The following is a 25049-nucleotide window of genomic DNA, read 5'->3' as shown; positions in this document are numbered from 1 at the left end:
TTTCATTGCCCAATCTTGTCCAAATTATAGAATACATTTTCAGCCTGCCAGTCACATCTTCACCTGTTGAAAGGATATTCTCAATAATGAGTAACATATGGTCTGAAGAAAGAGGTAGAATGGCTGAATCAACAGTAAAAGCTGTATTGCACTGCAAATGTAATAGTGAACTAAATTGTAGTGAAGTTTTCGAAGCATTTAAAAATAAATAATTTTTAAAGAAAGTTCACGCTAGTGATAAATATTAATAACTTTTTAATAATAAGTTATGTTCAGTTAAGAGTAATTGAAAATTATTACTACGAAATGTTGTTTTTTGTTAACCACTCCGTTATTTAGCCTTTTGAATCATAAGTACTTAGCATAGAAGGCGTTACTTTCTGTTTTGAACAAACTCTCAAAAATGTCCCGGTTTGATTAAAAAAAAAAAATTTATGGTAAGTCTAGCAATAAAGCATTAGTATATTGTGTTTAATTTTAGGAATCGCGTGAGGTCTGCAAATAGAGGAGTCTTTAATGGGAAAAAATAAATATCAAGAAGGTGGCAAAATATTCTGGAGGTTGTTGAAGAAGCTTAGAAATGGAGGAAAGAGTGCTGTAAAAGGAGTTAGAGATGATAAAGGTGACATGAAAACGGGAGAAAAAGATATCTGAAGTATGAAGTAATTACTTTGCTAAATGAAACAAGCAATGATAGCACAGTGGTAAAAAAACACTCAACAGGCATACAGTCAAGAATACATATCCATACTTGAAGTAGAAAAAGCCATCAAAGGCCTGAAATGTGGAAAGGCAGCAGGAGTAGATGATATTTGACCAGAAATGCTGAAGTATGGTGGTATTAAAGTCTTACAGTGGCTACACTGCATAGTTCAAAAGGCCTCGACAGAGGGACAAATTCCTGATGATTGGAGTAGAGCTCTCGTAGTACCCATATATAAAAAGGGAAATAAAACTGAATGTGAGAATTACAGAGGTATTTCCCTACTGAGTGTTCCTGGCAAGATTTATGCAAGTATACTTGAGAAACGGTTGAGAAAAATTGTGGAAGAAAAGCTTGGTGAAGAACAAGCTGGATTCAGGCCAAATAGAGGCTCTCGGGATCAGATCATCACTTTATGACAAATAGTTGAGAAAGCATAGGAATATAACAAAGATCTGTATTTAAGTTTTGTCGATCTAGAAAAGGCATATGACAAGGTGCCAAGAGAGAAGCTATTCAATACGCTACAATTATATGGTGTTAATAGGGCAATATATCAAGCAATACTTAGTCTGTATTTGAGTTGTAAGTCGGCAGTTAGAATTGAAGGAAGTACAGGAAGATGGTTTAATGTTAAATCTAGTGTGAGACAAGGATGTACATTATCCCCTCTGTTATTCATTATCTATATGGATCACATTATGAAAGAAAGTGGTATTAAACATGATATCAGAATTGGAGATGTTAATGTCAGCTCTTTGCATTATGCGGATGATGTTATACTCTAAATAAATCTGCTACAAGTTTGCAAGATTCCCTGACTAAATTGAATAATTGTTGTAATAGATATGGTATGAAGGTCAGCGATAAAAAGACAAAGACATTGAAAACAGGTAGAATCGTTGAAAATGTCAATTGCATTGTGAAAGGAGAACCTGTGGAACAAGTAAATCATTTCAGCTACTTAGGCACGATTTTTAGTGAAGATGGTAAATTAAATATGGAAATAGACAACAGAATCAACAAAGCTGATATGGTAGGAAGTCAATTGAATAAATTCATATGGAATAAGAGAGAAATTAGTCAGAACACTAAATTAGCTGTATACAAGACAGTGTCAAACCAGTTTTAATTTATGGATCTGAGAGCTGGGTCAGAAGTAAAACACTTGACCAAAGACTAGAGACCACAGATATGAGAATCCTGAGAAAGATTAGGGGCATCAACAGATGCCATCAAAGGCAATATCATATTAAAAATGAGGATATTAGGAAAGAACTTAATATTATCAGCATCCAGGAATGCGTTAGCAGAGCTAATCTCATGTGGTATGGTCACTTAAACAAAATGGGCGAAGAAAGATTAGCAAAACAAGCGTTCTCTGCCAGGTTGGCAGCAAAACGACCCGGAGGAAGACCAAGATATAGGTAGATTGATACAGTACAAAGTGCCTTAGATGATAGAAATATAAGATCTGATAATATTGGTGCCTTGACAAGTAACAGGCTGATTTGGCAGAAAATTGTAAGTAGGAAGTTAGTAATGATGTAAATTTTTCATGTAGTACTATCATATCCTGTATACCCCTTGAGGGTACATGTCAGGAATTTGATGATGAAATGCAAAAATATAATATCGGTGATACTGATATTTCGTGGATGAGCACCGCAGACCTGATATATATATATATATATATATATATATATATATATAGTTGTATCGTCTCCAAGCTGAGGAAGAGTAGTTTATAGATTATTGATAGTGGAAATCGTGCCAGTGTCCTTGACATCTCTTCTCAAATTGAACAGCTGGTTAATCCAGAATATGAGAGATAGCATTCACAAGTTGCCTTTTTATTCTATGAATTGTATTCTTACCTACAAATTATAAGAGTAGAGATTAAGAAGATAGACAGTTTGTTGATAGAAAAGAATGTAGAAATAAGGTTATACCTACTCCTTGATTGTTTTGATTGGTTTGGAGATTCCAAATATGTAGAGAATCAGATCTCTACATTCAGTATTGAAATTACATGAAATTATATTTTAGTTATCTGTGATGCATTTGAAATGAACTCATTTAATTGCATGGTCATTTTAATACAGTGGCAATAGTGCTTTTCAATAGTGTATACACTGTTGAAATTAATTTCGATGACATCATTTCCAGCTTAGATGGGAATTGAATTTTATCAACCAGTGTTCTCGCACCGGTTGATAAAATGCGAATTTTTTTCAAATTGTCGAAATCTCTAAAAAAAATTTCCAATATATTTATTAAAAAACTGTGTATAAATGGACCCATGCAGTTCAAACCTGCGTTCAAGAGTCAACTCTGTGTGTGTGTGTGTGTGTGTGTGTGTGTGTGTGTGTGTGTGTGTGTGTGTGTGTGTGTGTGTGTGTGTGTGTGTGTGTGTGATGTATATGTCGGCGTATAGGACGAGGCCTAAATTTTATACTATTTTTACGCAAACTTATGTCAGTTGTAATAAGATGACCCCCCCCCTCCCCAATTTCCTGTATTAATGCAATGTTCGGTATTGTTTTTATATCCGTTATTTTTATATCTCTGCATATCCGTTATTTTTTTTGCATAGCATAGATTTAGTATTTACGCAAATTACCCTAATTAAAAGTGATTAGCCCCAATTTTAATTATTAATTTTTCATTTTTTTAAATTTTAGGATTATTAAAATTGTTGTTATTTAAAATCATGGAACTAGCAACAAAACGAAGAAAGTATGGAGCTTGCTTTTAAAATAAGGGTAATTGAAATGGCAAAGCAAACTAATAACTGTGCTGCTGCATGAAAGTTTGACAAAACTGAGAAAACTGTAAGAGAATGAAGGAAGAAAGAAGGTATTTTAAAAAAAATGCCAAAGAAAAAAAAAAGTGCAAAGAGAATGGGGATCACCCAATGGCCATAACTGAAAAATCACATTGCAGAATGGGTATTCGAACAAAGGCAGAATTGTTATCTTGTTACAAGAAATATGATTAGATCATATGCATTAAAATGGTCAAGATTGAATCCAGATGAAAATATAGAATTTCAAGCTATTTCAGGATGGTGTAATTGTTTTATGCACAGACAAAATATGGTAATACGACAAAAAACGAAAATTGCTCAAAACTACCAGGAGATCTTGACCACAAACTTACCAGTTTCCATAAATTTATTATTCATTTGAGACAAGAATATAAATTTCTGTTGTCAAATATTGGAAATATGGATGAAACTCCAATGAGCTTTGATATGATAACAAATAAAACAGTGGAGTCTAAAGGTAGTAAGAGTGTGCTAGTTCGAAGTACAGGTCATGAAAAAAAAAAGGTTTACGGTTGTGTTGTCATGTTTGGCTGATGGAACCAAGTTAAAACCAATGATCATCTTCAAACATAAAACTAAACCTAAGATAAAATTTCCTTCAGGTGTTTTTGTACATTTTCACGAAAAGGATGGATGGACGAAAATGGTGTGAAATTATGTAAATAATGTGTGGAACAGGCAGTCTTCTAGAAAAAAATAACACAAAAATTGCTGTTATACCAGGTGGTTTAACTTCTATATTGGAACCACTAGACATCTGCTTGAATAAACCATTTAAAGATCACATGCGAGAAGAGGGGAATAATTGGATATTGACTGGTGAGAAATCATTTACAAACGGTGGATTGTTGCAACGTGCGTATGCTCTTGATATGCTGTGCAATTTTGTGATCGAAGCATGGAATAAAGTAAAAGTAGAGACTGTAATAAAATCATTTAAAAAGTGTAGTATCTCTAATCTTATGGATGGTATGGAAGATGGTCTGTTGTGGGACACTGATGACGATGAAAATGAAATCAATTCACCAGATTTGAACTGGGATCCATATGACGATCATTTAAACAATGAATCTGAAGAACTATTTTCAACAGATGATGAAGAAAATTAACATGAAAATTGAGGTTAATAATTATTTGTTTTTTAAGACTTGCATCTATTGTAATATTTAAAATAAATTTATGTAACAAAAAATTAATCTGATTTGTTTATAAACACTACCTATTTTCTTATATAACGATGTATTGTAACTACCTAAATGTTCATCCAAGAAATGAAGTTTCCCTTTTTATACTTGCTGTATAAGATTTCGACCCACGATTCCGAGGGGTTGTCTGTAGTATTTGAGAGTCGTCTTATGCGCCAACATGTACAATATATATATATATATATTTTTAATGATAACAGCTATTTAACACAACAGATACTTTGTTCTCTAAAAATAACAGATCTTCAGTGAAATAAGGCAAATCAAAAATGTACAACAATGGATTTGCCTTCAGGATATAGACTGAGCTAGAAATAGTCTTTGATGTTAAGATGAATCTCTGAAACTTTTGGTAAGAATATGCTATCATTTTGATTGAAGTTAGGTCACTATACTGAGGCTATGGAGCTTCTATAATAAATGCTCGTATTTAAAATGACCTCTATGGATAAATAGTCTCTGACCATAAGCTTATGTAAACATTGTCAACTCCATGCTGAACAAGATCAGACATAAGATTTCTGGAAGCAGATATTGTACTGCTTCCAGTACAGTATTTTATGTACAATGGTATTTTCGAAGACTTCTTAATAAAATGGCCTGTTTGTCCAAAATAAGAGATGGAACTCACTAGTCACCTTGTAAACATCCAGTAGATATAATGCAAAAACTTATCTTTGGAGTATAAAAAGATAACTCTTCAGGATTGTTGTGACTGATATGGAGACACCAAAAATATATTAAAAATGAAGACATTAGGAAGAAACTTGATATTGTTTGTATTCAAGTCTGTATAAGCAACTAATCTATAAGGTGGTATGATCACTTAAACAGAAAGGAAGAAGAAAGATTATCAAAACAGGTGTTTGATGCCAAGACGGCAGGAAAAAAAGACCCAATGGAAGACCATGGTCTAGTTGGATCGATTCACTGAAAAAGTGCCTTAGAAGAAAACAAAATGTTAAATAGAACAATATCAGAGTGCTGACAAGTAACATAATAATTTGCAGGAATATTGAAAGAAGATTAACTAATAATGCAAATTTAATCATGTAGTGCTATCATAGTAGCCTCAACATCACCTTGAGGGTACATCTCAGGAAATTGATGATGATGAGAAATGTAGGGAATCAAAAGTTCATCATCATCAATTTCCTGAGATGTATCCTCAAAGGGAATTCTGTTATCATGAGAACACTGCATGATTAACTTTACGTTATTATTAATCTCCTGTCAACAATTTTTCTCCAAATTAGTCTATTACCTCAGCACTCCCATACCATCATATTTAACATTTCATTCTTATAAAGAACTTCTGACTGAATTAATCCACCTAGAGCCTGGTCTTAATCTGGATCTTTCCCCCTGCCATCTTGGCAAGAAACACGTGTTCTGATAATGTTTCCTCTCCCATTCTATCTAAATGACCATACTCACACATTCTTGAATGCAAATTCCTTCCTAATGTCTTCATTTTTAATATGTTTCTGCCATTGATGACATCTGTTCAAGACCCTAAATTTTCTGAGAACTCTCATAGCTGTATTCTCTAATCTTTGATCAAGTGCCTTATTTCTAACTCAACTTTCCGATCCATAACTTAAAACTGGTTTGAACACCATCTTGTATACTGCTAATTTAGCGTTTTGGCTAATTTCTCTCTTCTTCCATATAAATTTATTCAACTGTATGACTCCTCAGAATAAGAAAAGCTGGTATGAATCCTTATACTAGCTTTGCTTATTCTGTTGTCTACTTCCAGATTTAACTTGCCATCTTCACTAAAAACAGTGGTCAAATAGCTGAAATATTTTACTTGTTCTATAGGTTTTCCATCAGAATGCAGATGAAGTTTTCTATGTGCATGCCTATTTTCATACTTTTGGTCTTTTTATTGCTGATTTTAATATCGAATTTATTACAGCTGGTGTTCAATTTAGTTAGAGAATCTCAGATACTTGCACTGGATGTGTTTAGGAGTACATCATTATTTGCATAAAGCAAAGAGCAAACTGTGATATCTCGAATTCTAATATCAGGTTTAATGCAAATTTCTTTCATAATGTGATTCATATGTATGATATATAAGAGCGAAGATAATGTGCATCCTTGTCTTACACTTGATTTCACATTAACCCATCTTCCTGTATTTGCTTTTAATTCTAACTGCTGACTTAAAACTTAAATATAGACTATGTATTTCCCTGCATAATGTTACACACACACACACACACACACACACACACACACACACACACACACACACACACACACACACACACACACACACACACACACACACACACACACACACACAGACATTGCAGTGCTTTGCTCTGGGAACCTTGTAATATGCCTTTTCTAGATTTATAGAACTTAAGTACAGATCCTTGTCATACTCCCATGTGTTCTTCTAAAAATGATCTCTAAGAGAGATTATTCTTAGAAGCCATGAAACATACTCCGAATCTTAATAAATATGGCTGTATAAATTTGCCTAAGATTTGGGAGACAGTCATCTTAAGACATAACTAGTACCTGCTTTCTCTCTCTCTCTCTCTTTTTAGCATAGAGAGTGTTTAATTAGGACTTTAGTCTTTGTGATGTTGCTACAATTTTTCAAACTAGTCCCATTATTACACTATGTTGTTGTAGTCTCGTGTACTGTGACAAACTTTGTTTTGTGCTCTGAAGATGCTGGTGTTATAACACCAGCATCTTCATAAATAATTATTTACTTATCTTTCTATGTTCTGATATATTACCGTCAAAATTAGTCAAGATGTGCGACAAATACAAGCTTTTCTATACATATCAGAGAGTAGTTTATTCAGCAGTAGAATCAAAAAGAAGGCCTGTGACTTTTTTTTTTATGTTGAGCCCATACACGAGGTTGTAGATCAACCTATAGTACATTAGTACCATGTATGGGTTGGGAAAGAAGGTACTTGTTCACATTGGATTTGAATGACTGTATATTGTATTCCTTGAACACATCAAGAGGAAGACTGTTCCATGGTATAGCAGTTGCAGAGATGAAGGAAGAGGAGAAGAAAAATATTCCGTGGGTTTCAAAGTGCACTGTGTAGGGATGTCGAGCAGTAGCTGCACGTGTTCCAACAAGCTTAGTACTAAGCGGGGGAAAGATTGATGCATTTTTGATCTGCTCACAGCAGATCAAAAATGCACTTGCATGAAAATTTCTGAACAGTGCTTGGAGCATTTTAACAAGAATAAAACTGATTTTATGTGTCGATTTATTACTATGGATGAGACTTGGATTCACCATTACATACCAGAATCCAAACAGCATTCAAAACAGTGCGCAGAAGCAGGTTGTTCAGCGCCAAAGAAGACAATGTCAGTTCCATCAACAGGAAAGGTCATGGCATCGGTGTTTTGGGATGCTAATGGCATTTTGTTTATTATTTATCTTGAAAAGTGTAAAAACAATAATCAGGGAATATTATTCCAATTTTTTAACCAGACTAGAAGAAAAAATTTGTGAGAAAAGACCTGCGGCACCAATCTTGCGCAAAGCTTTTTCATTTGCAATTCTTCATGCAAAATATATCCTACATGTTCTTTTGCATGAAGAATTGCAAATGAAATCAGTTCTTTTCCTATTGTTAATTCAAAAGGCCTAGAGTCTTTGAAATATTGGATGGGGGGGGGGATGCCTCACATATAATATGAGGGTGGTCTAAAAAGTTCTCGGCCTCGACCATAGCAACACTACGGCAAGATTTTTTTTTTTCTAAGTTGGTACATTTGTCATAAGCATCCATGTCAAATTGCAGGTCATTCTATCCAGTAGTTTGTTTTACAGCTGTCTGAGGCAAAAGTGTTGTCTGTATCCCTTGAAATGGATAAAATTGAGTATTATGCAGTTATAAAATTCTTTGTAAAAGAAGGTTTAAAGCCAAAAGAAATTCCTTCCAAGTTCATAAACATTTAAGGGCACTCTTCTCCTTCATTTTCGACAATTAATTAATGATACGCTATTTACTTAAACTTTTTGTGTAAAAGTTATCAAGTTATTTACACACACACACACGCACGCACACACAATCTTGATACACCTAATAACATGGCAGTTTTTGTCACTGATGCTCCAGCTGAACGTGTAACCAACATTTGTCCTCTTTCAAAGTCAGACAAGTCTCCTAGTTTCAAATTTTTTAACACTAATTATCACTCAGTACAATCAAGTACAATCACTAATGCACTTGAATGAGAACTAGAGAGTGTAAACAAAACAATTCAGTGCTGTCACCATCAGTTTTTTCAGTGTAGTCAATGCAAACAAATTCTCTTTCTAAATATCCTAGTATTTCCATTATTTTGTCCAACTCGCACCAAATTCTATTTCTAAATATCCTATTACAGGTAACCCTCGTATAACGCGGATGTTAGGTTCCATAGAAATGCCGTATTATATAAATCTCATTATGCGAGACTCAGATCACATAGAAAAAGTAGGGTTAGGTTCCGAAATCATTTTTTTTCAAGATTATATAAACAGTGACATATCCAACAAAAAATATATTTTTATTTAATTCAGGTAATTCATGTAAGTTAAGAAAACATATAAACTATGAAACAAATACATAGTATAAAATTATAAAAAATTATAAATTGTACGTAAACTTCATTGCATATAATGCATAAATGTTTTAGGCAAAATAAAATAAAGTGTATATTTTAATCATCACTCTTCAAAATTTCAAACCACAAACATTTCGTAGATGTTCTTTATTTACAAGTGGCCGGACATTGTCATCACTTGAAATCTCTTGGACATCATTTGTATAATTCTCATTGCATGCTTAAGCTGATTTAGTTATCAAGAAGTCAGCAATAAGACCTTACTTACCACTATGCTGCAATTTTTTTTGAAGTTCATAATATGGAGCTAAACAAATATCCAATTGTCTCGTGAATTTTCCAGAGTGCTGCATTGAGAGATCACTATCCATAAAATAACTTTCTTGGCAAGTTCAATCCTTTTTCTAATTTCTTTAAACTGAATTCTTTAACGGATTCATCACAATCAGAATCTTTGGCAGAACTTTTCCTCCCATTTGGTTCGACGTCATCTATTAATTGTACCAGTTCCTCCTAATTTAAATCTATTTCCTTATCAATTAATTCACTAATTTCGTTTTCAACCATATCGTCATAACTATAAAAATAAATTTTTTTACATGAAAAAAAAAAGCATTACATATTGTATGTAACTCACCAGAAAATAAAGTGCTCAGCTTGAGATTAACACACTTATGATGAAAATTGTCTTCATTTTCTGCCAGGAAAATGAAGACAATTTTCAACAATAAACGCTTTATAATGGTAAACAATTGACATACTTGTGTGCTAAAGGGTATTTCCCCTAATATAAGTTCACTACTTATAACTACATGTGCGATACGGGCAGACACAAATTTAACAAAGATAAAATTCGATTTTTAAGTCGCACGTTGAAAAATATATGAAAAGATAAAGGGTTAGTACAGTTTGTAGACTGTCATATCGAAACTGCATTGTATAAGTACCACATTCAACAAGGGATACTACAATTTGTAGACTGCGTTTTATTGAAACTGCATTGTATAAATACCGCATTATACGAGGGTTACCTGTATTTCCATTATTTTGTCTGCTCCCACACATATGTGCATGCGTTCACACACATATTGGCAAAAATCAAAAATGACAGAAAGCAACTGTCAGACATTGAGAAGGATTGTTTCAAAAAAATCGCAGAACTACTGCAGAACCTGTTTCTACCAAAAATGTTCATTGTAAGCTTCATAAATCCAATATTCACAGTAGAGCTTCAATTGCTAAACCTCTGATTGCTGAAAAGAATACTCAGATGCATAAACGATGGTGTCATGACCATCAACCTTCATGCTGTTTCTTACATCAGAATGAGTTTATGTTTGAAGAATACTCAAGGAAGCCTACCGTCCGGAATGCGTAGTTCCAGTAGTAAAGTATTTAGGTTCTGTGATGGACTTGTCAGAAATATTGTGGTATTCTGGTGGTCTCATTATTACTCTTCCTGGCAGAATTACTGCATGTGATTATTTGGACATTTTGGCTAATCAGGTGCAGCCCATGATCCAAATGTTATTTCTAAACAACAGTGCAGTATTCCAAAATGGCAATGCCCCCATTCAAACATTTTGGTCTGTACATTCATGGTTTGAAGAGCATAGGTGAACTTCAACATCTTCTATGGCCAGCACAATCACCAGATTTGAACATTATTGAACCAGTCTGGTCAGTTTTGATGGTGATGATGATTTTTGGTTTTAACAGTGCAAGGACAGCAAAGGTCATACTTCACCATATCAAGGGTTATTGCAGTAAACAAGGTGACACAATCACAAAGATCCATGTTTGCAGTGGGATTCAAATTCATGACCTGTTGGTTGGAGAGGAAGTACATAACCACTCAGCCAACCAGGCCAGCTGTCAATTTTGGAGACTAGAATAAGAAATAGATTTCCATCTCCATCTTTTAAAATGACTTAAATTTTCTTCAAGAAGAATGGTACAAAATTCCATCAGAAACTATTCAAAACTTATTTGAGTCCATTCCAAGAAGATATCAGTCTGTACTAAAGGCAAAATATTGTCCAACACCATATTAATAAAGAAATATGTATGTATAACAAATGTTTCTATTTGCTCTTTTAGAGATACTTGGGTCAAAGAGTTACTATGTGTAGCTCAATGGATGTGGCGTTTGCACACCAAGGCGCTTGGCCGCACGAAGGAAGACTTGATTTCGAGTCTAGTCGGTGACTACAGGAAATTTTTCTAAGCTTTTTTTCGACCGGTTCCTGAGTTAGTCGATCTCTGGCATGGGCAAGCTGGTTTTTTCTCCTGTAAACTCTGGTTTTTCATCCCATAAACTCAAGAAAATCGACTGCAGCACCCACATTATTTCAGACATTAAACACGAGTGTTAGGGACCACGAGATGGCAGCACTTGTTGAGCCATCACTCTTCATTGTGTGCCGCTTAATTAGTGATAGCATTGGGCCAGCTATCTCTGATTGGGTACCAGTGGAGATTGAACTGCCCGCTCAGTCTCCAAAAGTTAGATAGTGCTAAAAACGGCCTCGCTTATTTTTTATTTTTTATTTAGATAAAGCTGAATATTTCAGTCTGCATGAAGCCACTTCAGTCTCTATATACAAGTAATCCATTTGCGAAGTGGCTTGACGCACATACTTTGTTTGCTTACACTTCAATAAAGGATGAAACTGAGAATGTAAGTTCTTGGCATCTTTAATTTATGGTATAATCAAGTGAAAAAACTTTCAACATACATCTCTAATTGAGAGTATTTTAGTAATAAGGTGTGACACCTTTTGACTGTTTGTATATGGAAATATAACTTCTGCATTACTTTCAACCACAGTATAATTTCTGGGTCTGGCTCCCACTGAAGAAGCCTCAATAAAGGTTTAAACTGGTGTGGGTAGTGGCCCTTTCCATAATTCATAGCATGATACATGTCTGCAAGGATATGTGCTTTGCATTATGGGACACTAAGCCAATTGATGTGAAGTCATTAGTCTCTATATCCAGGTAGTCCTGTCATGAAGTTACTTCATGCACAAAGTTTGTTTGCTTAGATAAAGAATGAAACCAAGAATATATGTTCTTGTATTCTGTTTTCAGTTGAGCATTCAGTTTGTCCGAAGTAAGATAGATGACAGTCAATCACAAGGAACTTGCTATACACCACGGAGAGACAGAGGGGAACATTTATCTTTGAAGAGGGAAAACAAGTTGACAATTTATTGATAGCTATAAAAGTAACTGCTAAATTATATTTCTTCAGAATTCTGGCAATCTACTCTGAAATGCTAGAGAGATATGGAATTGGTACTCAACGTACTACTTCCTTGTTATTTAAGTTAGGCTTGTAGGAGTCAAACAGATGTTGTGTAGTCCTTTCTGAGAAACATTTCAAACCTTTCCTCTCCTATTCTGTTTAATTTCATATACCATTTGATGTTCAAGAGTTCTTCCTGTAATTAATGCTGAGTACAACAAATAGTGTTACCATTTTGAAATAAAGTTTTTATAATTCCTGTCTTTTGAGAACTTTGGTGACAAATTGCTGAAGAATGCATCCACTGAACATAGGCTTTCGATACACTGATGTTTATAAACAAGTGGGATTTGTCAATATGAGATTTCAGTAGGTGTGCTAAAAATTTGGCTAAGTGATAAGTAGGAGAATCTATGCAGTCAACTATTGGACAGAGTGGAGTGCCTCTCTTATAGATCTTTGGTAAATCATAGAATCTAGGTGTTCTTGCAAAATAAGTTTTTTGCTTTTCTATGGTGTCCACTTCAAGACTTATAGTTTTGTCTAGAAGTGAGTTTAATTTTTTAAGTGGTCTGCTGGTGGGGTTATGATCCAGTTCCTGGTACGTAGAAAGATCCCATAATAAAAGAGAAATTTTCCTTTTCTAATTTGCTGCATCCATGACTACTGTAACTTTTTCTGTCTGTCAAAACAAGTTCTAAGCCAAGTAGATGGAAATGCCATGGAAAGTTCACTCTCCTCTGCTCTTACCAACTTTTATTTATAGCATCTAGTAGACATCCTTTTTGTATCCATATACCCTCAATCTTTGTTTTCGGTTTGGTATATAGATGACAGTTTTGCTCTGTGCCTCACAATAAAGAAACTTAACTTTTTTAATTACCATAAATACTTTGCATCTATGTATTAAATTCATTATGAAAACTGAAAGAGAGAAAAAATTGCCCTTTCTAGATATTCTTCTCATCCGCTCATCATCAGGTGATTTAACTACATCAGTCTGTCGAAATCCTACTTTCACTGGATGCTACATTCTTCAGCAATCTGTTCACCATCATTCTCAAAAGACAGGAAGAATAAAAATTTATTTTTGACATGCTAACACTATTTTTTATACTCCACATCAATTAGAGGAAGAACCCTTAAACATCAAACGGTATGTGAAATTAAATGGTTTCTCAGAAAGGACTATACAACATCTGTTTGACTCCTACAAGCCTAATTTAACAAGGAAATAGTACACCGAGTACAAATTCCATACATTTCTGATATCTCAGAATAGATTGCTAAAATTCTGAAGAAATACAATTTAGCAGTTACTTTTATACCTATCAATATTTAATCAACTTGTTTTTGCTCTTCAAAAGATAAACATTCCCCTCTGTCTCTAGCTGTGTATACCAAGTTCCTTGTGACTGCCATTTATCCTACCTTGGGCAAATTGGACACCTGATTGAAAAGAGAATCCAAGAACATCAGTCTTATATTTGCTACAGAAAATCTGATAAATTTGGCTTGGCTCAGACACAGACCACAATATTCTTTGGTCTGAAACTTGCTTGCTTCATCATAGTCGGCACAAATTTCAGCATTTGTTTAAAGAGAGTACCGATGCCATCATCATCATCAAATTCCTGTTAATATCCTCAAGGGGTGTACAGGATATGATAGTACTGCATGAAAAATTTATATCATTACTAACTTTCTATCTACAATTTTCTTCCAAATCAGTCTGTTACCTGACAAGACTCCAATATTATCAGATCTTATAATTATGTCTTCTAAGTCACTTTTTACTGTATCAATCCACCTATATATTGATCTTCCTCTGGGTCTTTTTTTCCTGCCAACCTGGCAGAGAACACTTGTTTTGCTAATCTTTCCTCTCCCATTCTGTTTAAGTGACCATACCACTTGAGATTAGCTATGCTAACACATTCCTGGATGCTGAGAGTGTCAAGTTCTTTCCTAATATCCTCATTTTTAATATGATATTACCATTGATGCCATCTGTTCATGCCTCTAATCTTTCTCAGGACTCTCATATCTGCAGTCTCTAGTCTTTGGTCAAGTGTTTTACTTCTGACCCAGCTCTCAAATCCATAAATTAAAACTGGTTTGAACACTGTCTTGTATACAGCTAATTTAGTGTTCCGACTAATTTCTCTTTTATTCCATATGAATTTATTCAATTGACTTCAAACCATACCAGCTTTGTTGATTATGTTATCTATTTCCATATTTAATTTACCATCTTCACTAAAGATCGTGCCTAAGTAGCTGAAATGTTTTACTATTTCTATAGGTTCTCCATTCATAATGCAGTTGATATTTTCAATGTTTTTGCCTATTTTCATTGTCTTTGTCTTTTTAATGCTGACCTTCATACCATATCTATTACAACAGTTATTCAATTTAGTCAGGGAATCTTGCAGACTTGTAGCAGATTTATTTAGAAGTATAACATCATCCCCATAAAGCAAAGAGCTGAGATTAATACCACTTTCCTTCATAATGCGATCCATATAGATAATGAATAACAGAGGGGATAAAGTACATCCTTGTCTGATACCAGATTTAACAGTAAACTACCTTCTTGTACTTCCTTCAATTCTAACTGTTGACTTACAACTCAAATAAAGACTAAGTATTGCTTGATATAAAGCCCCATTAACATCATATAAATGTAGCATTTTGAATAGCTTCTTTCTTGGCACCTTGTCATATGCCTTTTCCAGATTTACAAAACTTAAATACAGATCTTTGTTTTATCCCCACGATTTCTCAACTATCTGTCGTAAAGTGAAAATCTGAACCTGACAGCCTCTATTTGTCCTGAATCCAGCTTGTTCTTCACCAAGCTTCTCTTCCACAATCCTTCTCAAGTATACTTGCGTATATCTTACCACAAACACTCAGTAATGAAATACCTCTAATTCTCACATTCAGTTTTATTTCCCTTTTTATATATATGTACTACGAGAGCTCTACTCCAATCATCTGGAATTTGTCCTTCTGTCCAGGCCTTCTGAACTATGCATTGCAGCCACTGTAAAACTTTTATACCTCCATACTTGAGCATTTCTAAGTGCTTAAGTAATGAGTGCTGAGGCCTTACTTCTTAAATGGTGTGTGTGTACAGAGAAAACATAGTTTACTATTGATTATGAAATTGTAATTTTAGGAGTATTCCATCTAAATATGTAACTGAGTAATCGAACATATTTATGTAATTAACAGGGAACAAAGCTCTGGATCATTATGGAATATTTAGGTGGAGGATCAGCTTTGGATCTCATGAAAGCTGGGCACTTTGAGGAAATGCATATTGCTATTATTCTTAGAGAGGTACTTAAAGGTTTGGATTATCTTCATTCTGAACGCAAACTACATAGAGATATTAAAGGTAAGGATAATTCTCACTTTAGTATTGATCGGCAGAAAAGTAGATTCACAACAAATTTCTTATTGCATTGTATCTCTAAAATTAGTTATGAATATTATTTCACTTGTCCATTAATCTTATTGAACACTGTATTTTCATCTTTGTTTTACTGTAATACATTATTTTAATTAATTTACAAAATTCTGCTAGTTTATTCATTTTGACACTTTTTCAAATAATTCAGAGCTAGGAAGAGCTGCTTTGATCTTCTGAGTAGAATGAAAATCCTGCATTTCCCACTATGAATTTATTGTATAAATTTTGATGCTTATATCAGATTGTTTTTATTATAGTTTGTTCCTGAATAATTTCGATGTTGTTTTATCATTATGAACAAATACGTTTTTACTGTTTCTTAAGATTCTGATTTTTTGAAAATTCTACAATTGTTTTTATTTTGATACCTGCAATATAGCAATTCATTTTTAAAAAATATATATATTATTTTTAATCACTCCCATTCATGAGATTCTGCAAGGACTATTAGCAAATAAATGTCATGTGTGGCCTGAGGTCAAGAGAAAAGTAATCTGTTGATATTCTTTTTGTTGAGATGGAGCTGTCTTTGGGAATATTTTATGGAGAAGGCTGTTCTACAGTACTGAGTTGGAAAAAATGTAAGATGAATTGGAGTAGCAAGTTCACTGAATCACGTGTTCAACTGTAAAAGGATGGTTCTCATGTACTGTAAGTTAGCAGGAAATGGGGGGGGGGAATGATGGATGCCATTTCTGCTGAATAGCACCAATGGAAAGATCCATCATAGAAGAGAGTGAGAAATAGGAATCAATCAATCAAACTGCTTTTTTCTTGGCATTTAAGAATTTTTAGAGAGGATTGCATGTGTGCGTGCACCACCCCAAAGGGGAGCAGTATACCAAGCTCAGGTGGATTTTACAGAGTTCAGCTGGATCAGTGTTTACTGCATTTATTGTATATGATCTTGAAAGGCTTGAGATGTTTGAGCACTGCAAGGTTTATTATGTGAGTAGGATGAGTGGCGAGTGATATTATCAGAAAAACTGTGGATGGAGTTTGAGATCAGTGAGAGAAGATTATATATATAAGGAAGCGGATGGGTGAAGTAATGGACCTCTGAGGACACACTCAATGGTTATGAACCCAAGATGATCAACAAAATTCTTAATACACCTCTGACAGTTCTTTTACTTAAGCAAGATTTTAAGAATGTAATCACACTACCTTACATCAAGAACGCTACAAAGTGGCAAAGTTACTCCATAAGAATATTAAAAAGGCTTTTTTTATCATTCCATAAACTTGCCAAATTCTTACATCCACCAAAACCTCCACATCATCCCATGAAAAAAACCAAGTTTATGAGATTCTTGTGATTACATTTGTTATGTATGCCAGACAGGAAGGTTGGGGGAGATCCGCATGTCTGAACACAAAAGAAGATCGCATAAGTCAGGTTTGACATCTCATACAACTACCACAACCCATCAAGTAGTTTGACAAACCAAAATGTCTTATATTAATCATGATGGTTTTACAAGAAAGCCTCACAAATGCTCCAGGTCCATACATGAGCAACAAAAATCAAGCTTAATCCTACAAGTTTGGTCTGCTTTCATCAAAAATCTAACTGCCACAGACCAAGGATATCACACGTGCAATGCTACAGTATGTGACTGCAGCAACTAGCATTGTTCCAACATGTGTACAGTAATTAATTTAACATTTTTTTATTCTGTTTACTTATATGTACTAATTGTGAAGTTTTGATATCATCTGTGTAATTAATTGTTTTTAGTCACTTTTTTTTGTATAACTTTTGTTAATACCTACTGACTGTGTAAGTCTGACTACTTGCAAAATCTGTAAGGTTATGTTTGTTTAGTTTTATTAAACTCATTATTTATCTTAAAACATGTGGTCTCGGTACAAGAAGCAGTTTGCAAAACTAGAAACCTATCAATTGCCTTGGAAATGTCAAGTATAACATCAGAGAAATGATCCAAACCTTTCCATGCCATGTGTCCAAAGATGTGGTGAGGTGACTTGATCGGCAAAATCCATATTGGTGGTCAATGATTGACAGCTCTCCATATGGCAAAGAAGTTGATTGTTGATGACCTTCATAGCTTTAGACAACACTGTGGTGAGAATAGTAGATCTATAGCTAGATGGTAAGCACGATCTTTTTTTGGAATTAGTTATATATGGGCTTGCCTCCATGCTGTAAGATGGATATTGGCTGAGTGTAATGTAATGTGGTGATAATAAAGAATAGGTACTAGTGCCAGGAGTACATCTCTTGGTGGGATACCATCAGGACCAGAAACCTTTTTTTTTTTGGTATCAAGGTTGTTCACATTTCTTCTGACATCTTTCTGGCAGAAGGCCATAGGAGGCATGAATGTAGTGTTTCAAGTAAAGAATGTGGTTTGCATTGGTCATCTATGCAGGAGATGGATGAGGAGCATGATGCTAGTAGTCAGCTTTATCTGTAGGTGATTTTGTAATTCTGCCATCTTGTGAGAGGAAGGTGAAAGCACAGATGGACAGAAATTGTGCCCAGCAGTTTTTGCAAGGGAGAAGGCATGACACTTTTTGGAAAACCTTGGCTTAGATACTGGGTGGGAATTTTTAACAGATGGAGAACGAAGGCCATTCCAGCATGGATTTTTTTTTTTTTTTTTTTTTTTTTTTTTTTTTTTAACAAGATCACAACAAATATCTGGAGGATTTGGGGAATGGAAACAGTAGTCTAATGATTAAAAGGAGTAATCTCAGAGATCTTCCTGCTCAGTATTGTTGTTGTGCCAAAGGACATAAGGTTATGAATGGTTAAAGAGAAGGTGTTCCACTAGAGATGAAACTAGGATTAGATTGTGATCTGAATTATCAAGAAGAGTGGTTGCCTTAACAATGTACCTGGAAGGAGAACTGGATTCAGAGTGTGTGTGAGGAGGATTGTTAGAATTCTGGTTGGAAGATGAAAATTTTCTCTTAGAACATTGCTTACAGCAGATACTTTGCCTTCCAGAATGCTCAGTGAAATTTTAAAAAAGGCAGTAGTGTGTTGGAGTTGTGGACATTGAAGTGATGATCAAGGAAGATTACTTCACAGTTAGGATCAAAGAGGTTAGAACTATTTTCAGAATTGGAAGAGCAGTAGAGAGAGCAGATTAATGATACATTGTGGGTAAGGAAATCTTAAGTCACAGAAGGTCTAGTAGAAGAGATTCAAGTGATTGAAAGTTTTTTCACTTGGTTATGCTATAAATTAAAGATGCCAAAAAATTATATTCTTGATTTCATCCTTTATCCAATCATAAGCAAACAAAGTTTGCACATAAAGTAACTTTACAGCTTGGCTACTTGTATATAGACTTCACATCAATTGCCTTAGTATTCCATAATGCAAAGCACATATCCTTACAGACAAGTATAATGTTATGTATTATGAGAAGGACCACTACCCTGACCAGTTTCGATTTTTATTGAGGTGTCATCAGTGGGAGCCAGATCCAAAAGTGATAACAAAGTTGAAGTAATGCTGAAGTCATATTTCCATATACAAAAGTGTCACACTTTTGGTTATACTATAAATTAAAGATGCCAATAAATTATATTTTTGGTGTCATTAGCCTCTATATACAAGTAACCCAGTTGTGAAGTTACTTCACAATCAAACTTTGCTTACACTTGGATAAAGGATGAAACCTAGAATAGAATATAATTTATGGAGAGATTCAAGATTAGGCATCCTCTCTGAAGGAATATTGGATCACACAAAAAAAGCACAAGTACCAACATTTGTGGTCTGATGGGCTGTGACTTATTATTATTACGCGATCCCTCCAGGGAGTCCAAAGATTCATTAAGGGAGGGCACCTACTCTACAGCTCTCTGTCTTCACCACTCAATCCATCAACTACAACGAACCACAACTATCATCATCTACACCAGCGCCATCTACCGCCCACCACCACCACCACCACTAGTATTTTCACAAACAATCACAAACATCCATGCCCGCAGCGGGATTCGAACCCGCAGCTTTTTGGCTGGAGAGCGGATATGCTAACCACTCGGCCAACCAGGCCAGTAATTTGGGGTTTAGACAAAAACAGATCAAATTTGGATGCTGCAGATGTTGATTACATAATTTAGGTTGAAACCAATGTGGAAGAAATTTTTTTGTAAGTTTTTGAGATTTTTAAATCTCAAAAACTTACAAAATCTTTTTGGGGATATTTTTTTCTTTTTTTTTTTTGAGAACAGTTAATTTTCTATTATAACCACAGTTACACTATATTAATTTAAGTTTACTGGTATCTCAGTATTTTAGAGATGAAAGAAAAAAAAAAAGAACAGGGGAACATATTGTGAGAGGAAACCCTTAAACATATTATATTACCCATACAGATGCCATCAATCTCACATCTAGATTATACCATGTTCTAATTATGGCAGGTTGCATGCTGCACTATAAAACTGGAAATTATGACCATCTGAGGAGAATACTATATTTGGTCACATGGCATCTGTTACTGAATGGGAACAATGAATGGGAATCATTGAAAAAGTACTTAAATGAGGCATTGTCTGAATGTATCCCTAGAATTCGAAGAACAAATAAGATGGGAATGAAATGGATGTGCAACCTTATTAAGCAAGAGATCTATAAGAAGAAAATCATCATCATCAAATTCCTGCCATGTATCCTCAAGGGGGTGTACAGGATATCATAGTACTACATGAAAAACTTTACATCATTACTAACTTCCTATCTACAATTTTCGTCCAAATCAGTCTGTTACTTGTCAAGACTCCAACATTATCAGAGCTTATATTTCTATTGCCTAAGGCACATTGTACCGTATCAATCCACCTATATCTTGGTCTTCCTCTGGGTTGTTTTGCTGCCAACCTGGCGGAGAACACTTGTTTTGCTAATCTTTCCTCGCCCATTCTGTTTAAGTGACCATACCACCTGAGACCAGCTCTGCTAACGCATTCCTGGATGCTGACAATGTCAAGTTCTTTCCTAATATCCTCGTTTTTAATGATATTGGTATTGATGCCATTTGTTCATGTCATGCCTCCAATCTTTCTCAGGACCCTCATATCTGCGGTCTCTAGTCTTTGGTCAAGTGATTTACTTGTGACCCAACTCTCAGAACCATAAGTTAAAATTGGTTTGAACACTGTCTTGTATACAGCTAATTTAGTGTTCTGACTAATTTCTCTCTTATTCCATGAATTTATGCAATTGACTTCCTACCATACCAGCTTTGTTGATTCTATTGTCTATTTCCATATTTAATTTACCATCTTCACTAATAATCACCACTAATAATTACCACAAATGTGTTAATAATTATCACATCACCACAAATACCATCACCACTAATAATTATAGTAGTGGGCAGCAGCGCTACTTGTATTAACCTCCTGTAGCATACATGTTACAAAACTGCAATGTGGAAGGCAAGGGGAAACCACCACATTACATTTCCAAGTAAAAGCAGCAATGGAAGTTAAAAATGAAATCAAGATTGGCAATGGAGCCTTCACTGAAGGAGTCATGCCCAGCAGGAGAAGTAATCGGGCTTCTCAGGTCGACAGCCAACAAAATCGTGGTACTTATTCACTAGAACCAGGTAAAATAGAAAATGTGAAAAAAGAAATGGAAAGACTTGAAATAGACATTCTGGGCATTAGTGAGACGAGATGGGAGGGGCAGGGTGATTTCTGGAGTGGAGAATTTCGGATAATATATTCAGGACAAAAGAAGGGCGAGTCAGGTGTTGCAATAATGCTTCATAAAAAAGTTGGAAAGTTAATCACTACAATAATTAACTATAGTGACACAATCATGGCGATAAGCATTCAAAATGAACCAGTAAACCTTAATATTATAATGGTCTACATGCCAACATCACAACGTAGCGATGAAGAAATAGAAGAAATTTATGAACAAATAGAAGAAATCTGGAGCAGCTTTAAAGACAGAGACAATACAATAATAATGGGAGATTGGAATGAGTGGGAGAACACTTAGCAATGATAATGTTTCAGGAAGATTTGGTCTTGGACTTAGGAATGAAAGAGGAAAGCAATTGATAGAATTTTGTACACAAAAACAGTTAGTTATAGCAAATACACTATTTCAAGCTCCAAAAAGAAGAAGATACACCTGGAAAGCACCTGGGGATTCAATACCAAAAAAGAATAATGCAAACAAATGCAGCCAATTTAGAACAATAGCTTTAATCCCACATGTTAGCAAAATTCTGCTAAAAATTATTCAACATAGAATTTATTCAAAAATAGATTGTCTATTGGATGAAGACCAATTTGGATTCAGAAAGAATAAAGGAACAAGAGAGGCAATACTCTGTTTAAGAACAATAATAGAGAGAAAATTAGACCTTAGTAAAAATACTTACATTTGCTTCCTTGATTTAGAGAAAGCGTTTGATAAAATAAACCAGCAAATACTCCTAAATTGTCTAACTAATATCGGCATAGATTTGAGGGATAGGAAAATAATTTATCAAATTTACAAAAATCAGAATGGACAGATTAAAATCAATGATAAGGAGAAAATAATAAATATCAGGAGTGGAGTAAGACAAGGATGTATACTTTCACCACTTTTATTTAATTTATATACTGAAAAGACCATTCAGGAAACTAAAAATAAAATAAATAGTGGCATAAAGATAAATGGTGAGCAAGTCATGTGTATAAGATTTGCTGATGACATAGCCTTGTAGCAGAAAACAGAAGAACGTTAAAAACAATGCTAGAATTACTAAATAATAACCTTGAAAAATATAAAATGAAAATCAACACAGATAAGACTAAAATAATTGTTACAGGCAAAATCCCTATCAATACAGAGCATCTAGACATCAGTGGGGAACAAATAAAACAAGTGAAAAGCTTTAAATATTTAGGAAGCCTAATACCAGAAGATGGCAGAACAAGAGAAGACATAAGATCAAGAATAAGCAATGCAAAAGTCCAATTCTCTAAGATGAAAAGCAGTTTAACAGGAAACCTCAACCTACAATTGAAAAAAAATTAGTAAAGACATTGCACTGTATGGATGTAAAACTTGGATTGTAGGCAGAGAAGATGTAAGAAGATTGGAGGCTTTTGAAATGTGGTGTCGCATGAACATAATAAAATGGACAGAAAAAAAATCAAACCAACAAGTCCTGAGAGAGATAAACAAAACGAGAACTCTAATAAAATCGATCAAAATTAGAAGGAATAGGTAGTTTGGACATATACTTCGACATCATGGACTTGTGTAAAGAATAACTGAAGGCAAAATAGAGGGGAAAATCAGAAGAGGCAGACCAAGGAAAAGCTTTCTTGACCAAGTCAAAGACAGCACAGGTTTGAGGAGTTACCAGGGTTAAGAAGAAAGCCAATGACAGAGCAGAATGGAGGAAATTGCTGCTGAGCTACCAGTCCCAAGACTAATGCAACTGATGATGATGATGATCTTCACTAAAAATCATGCCTAAGTAGCTGAAATGTTTTACTTATTTCACAGGTTCTCCGTTCACAATGCAGTTGACATTTTCAACGATTCTGCCTATTTTCATTGTCTTTGTCTTTTTATTGCTGACCTTCATACCATATCTATTACAATAGTTATTCATTTTAGCCAGGGAATCTTGCAGACTTGTAGCGGATTTATTCAGAATTTGCTGACAGAGATGCTGACATTAACATCTTTAATTATGATATCACGTTTAATACCACTTTCCTTCATAATGTGATCCATGTAGATAATGAATAACAGAGGGGATAATGTACATCCTTGTCTCACACCAGATTTAACATTAAACCATCTTCCTGTACTTCCTTCAATTCTAACTGCTAACTTACAACTCAAATAAAGACTAAGTATTGCTTGATATACTGCCCCATTGCCACCATATAACTGTAGTGTATTGAATAGCTTCTCTCTTGGCACCTTGTTATATGCTTTTTCTAGATTGACAAAACTTAAATACAGATCTTTGTTATATTCCCATGATTTCTACACTGTTTGTCGTAAAGTGAAGATCTGATCCTGACAACCTCTTTTTGGCCTGTATCCAGCTTGTTCTTCAAGCTTTTCTTCTCAACCGTTTCTCAAGTATACTGGCATAAATCTTACGAGGAACACTCAGTAGGGAAATACCTCTGTAATTCTCAAATTCAGTTTTATTTCCCTTTTTATATATGGATACTATGAGAGCTCTACTCCAGTCATTGGGAATTCGTCCCTCTGTCCAGGCCTGCTGAACTATGCAGTGTAGCAACTGTAAGACTTTTATACCACCATACTTCAGCATTTCTGGTCGAATATCATCTACTCTTGCTGCCTTTTCACATTTCTAGCCTTTGATGGATTTTTCTACTTCAAGTATGGATATGTATTCCTAACTGTATGCCTGTTGAGTGTTTTTTTACCAATGTACTATCACTGCTTGTTTCATTTGGCAATTTTTCGAAGTAATTACTCCATACTTCAAGGATATCTTTTTCTCCTATTTTCATGTCACCTTTATCATCTCTAACTCCTTTTACAGCACTCTTTCCTCCATTTCTAAGCTTCAACAACCTCCAGAATATTTTGCCACCTTCTTGATATTTATTTTCTTTGTTCTTGCCAAAGTCCTCCCATGACTTTTGTTTAGCTAGTTTTACAAAGTGTTTAGCTTTCTTACATTTGTCTCTGTATTCTCTAAGAGCACAAGCTGATTTATTTGCCAGAAACTTTTGATATGCTTTCTTCTTTTCCTTCACTGCCTCTTTAGCTTCCTGTGTCCACCATTGAGTTCTGATTTTTCTACCCTTGCACACAACATCACCACATGCCTCTCTAGCTGAATCATTTAGACCTTTATTTAGACCTTTGTACAGGCAAAATTTAGACCTTTATTAGATCTTTTAAGGATACTTGTGATATAAAGACTGAATAATATAAGCACGTAAACACAAGAAAGATATTTAATTAACCAAAT

General features: G+C 34.6%; 1 protein-coding gene across 1 annotated transcript in view; it reads left to right on the top strand.

Moving 5' to 3' along the window:
- LOC150100811 (serine/threonine-protein kinase svkA-like) overlaps positions 1-25049 on the top strand; it is a 230343-nt gene that overhangs the window by 99324 nt on the left and 105970 nt on the right. Inside the window, exon 4 of the mRNA XM_090401906.1 lies at positions 15837-16002. Within this exon, the coding sequence (XP_090258032.1) occupies positions 15837-16002 (166 nt within the window). The remainder of the gene's footprint in view (positions 1-15836; positions 16003-25049) is intronic.

The sequence above is a fragment of the Typopeltis vanoorti genome, chromosome 12 (genome assembly GCF_054136105.1).
Source record: "Typopeltis vanoorti isolate ZY-2024b chromosome 12, IOZ_Tvanoo_1.0, whole genome shotgun sequence".
NCBI classification, from domain to species: Eukaryota; Metazoa; Arthropoda; class Arachnida; order Uropygi; family Thelyphonidae; genus Typopeltis; species Typopeltis vanoorti.
The sequence above is the reverse complement of the archived record's forward strand: the minus strand, read 5'-3'. Positions and strand labels throughout refer to the sequence as shown.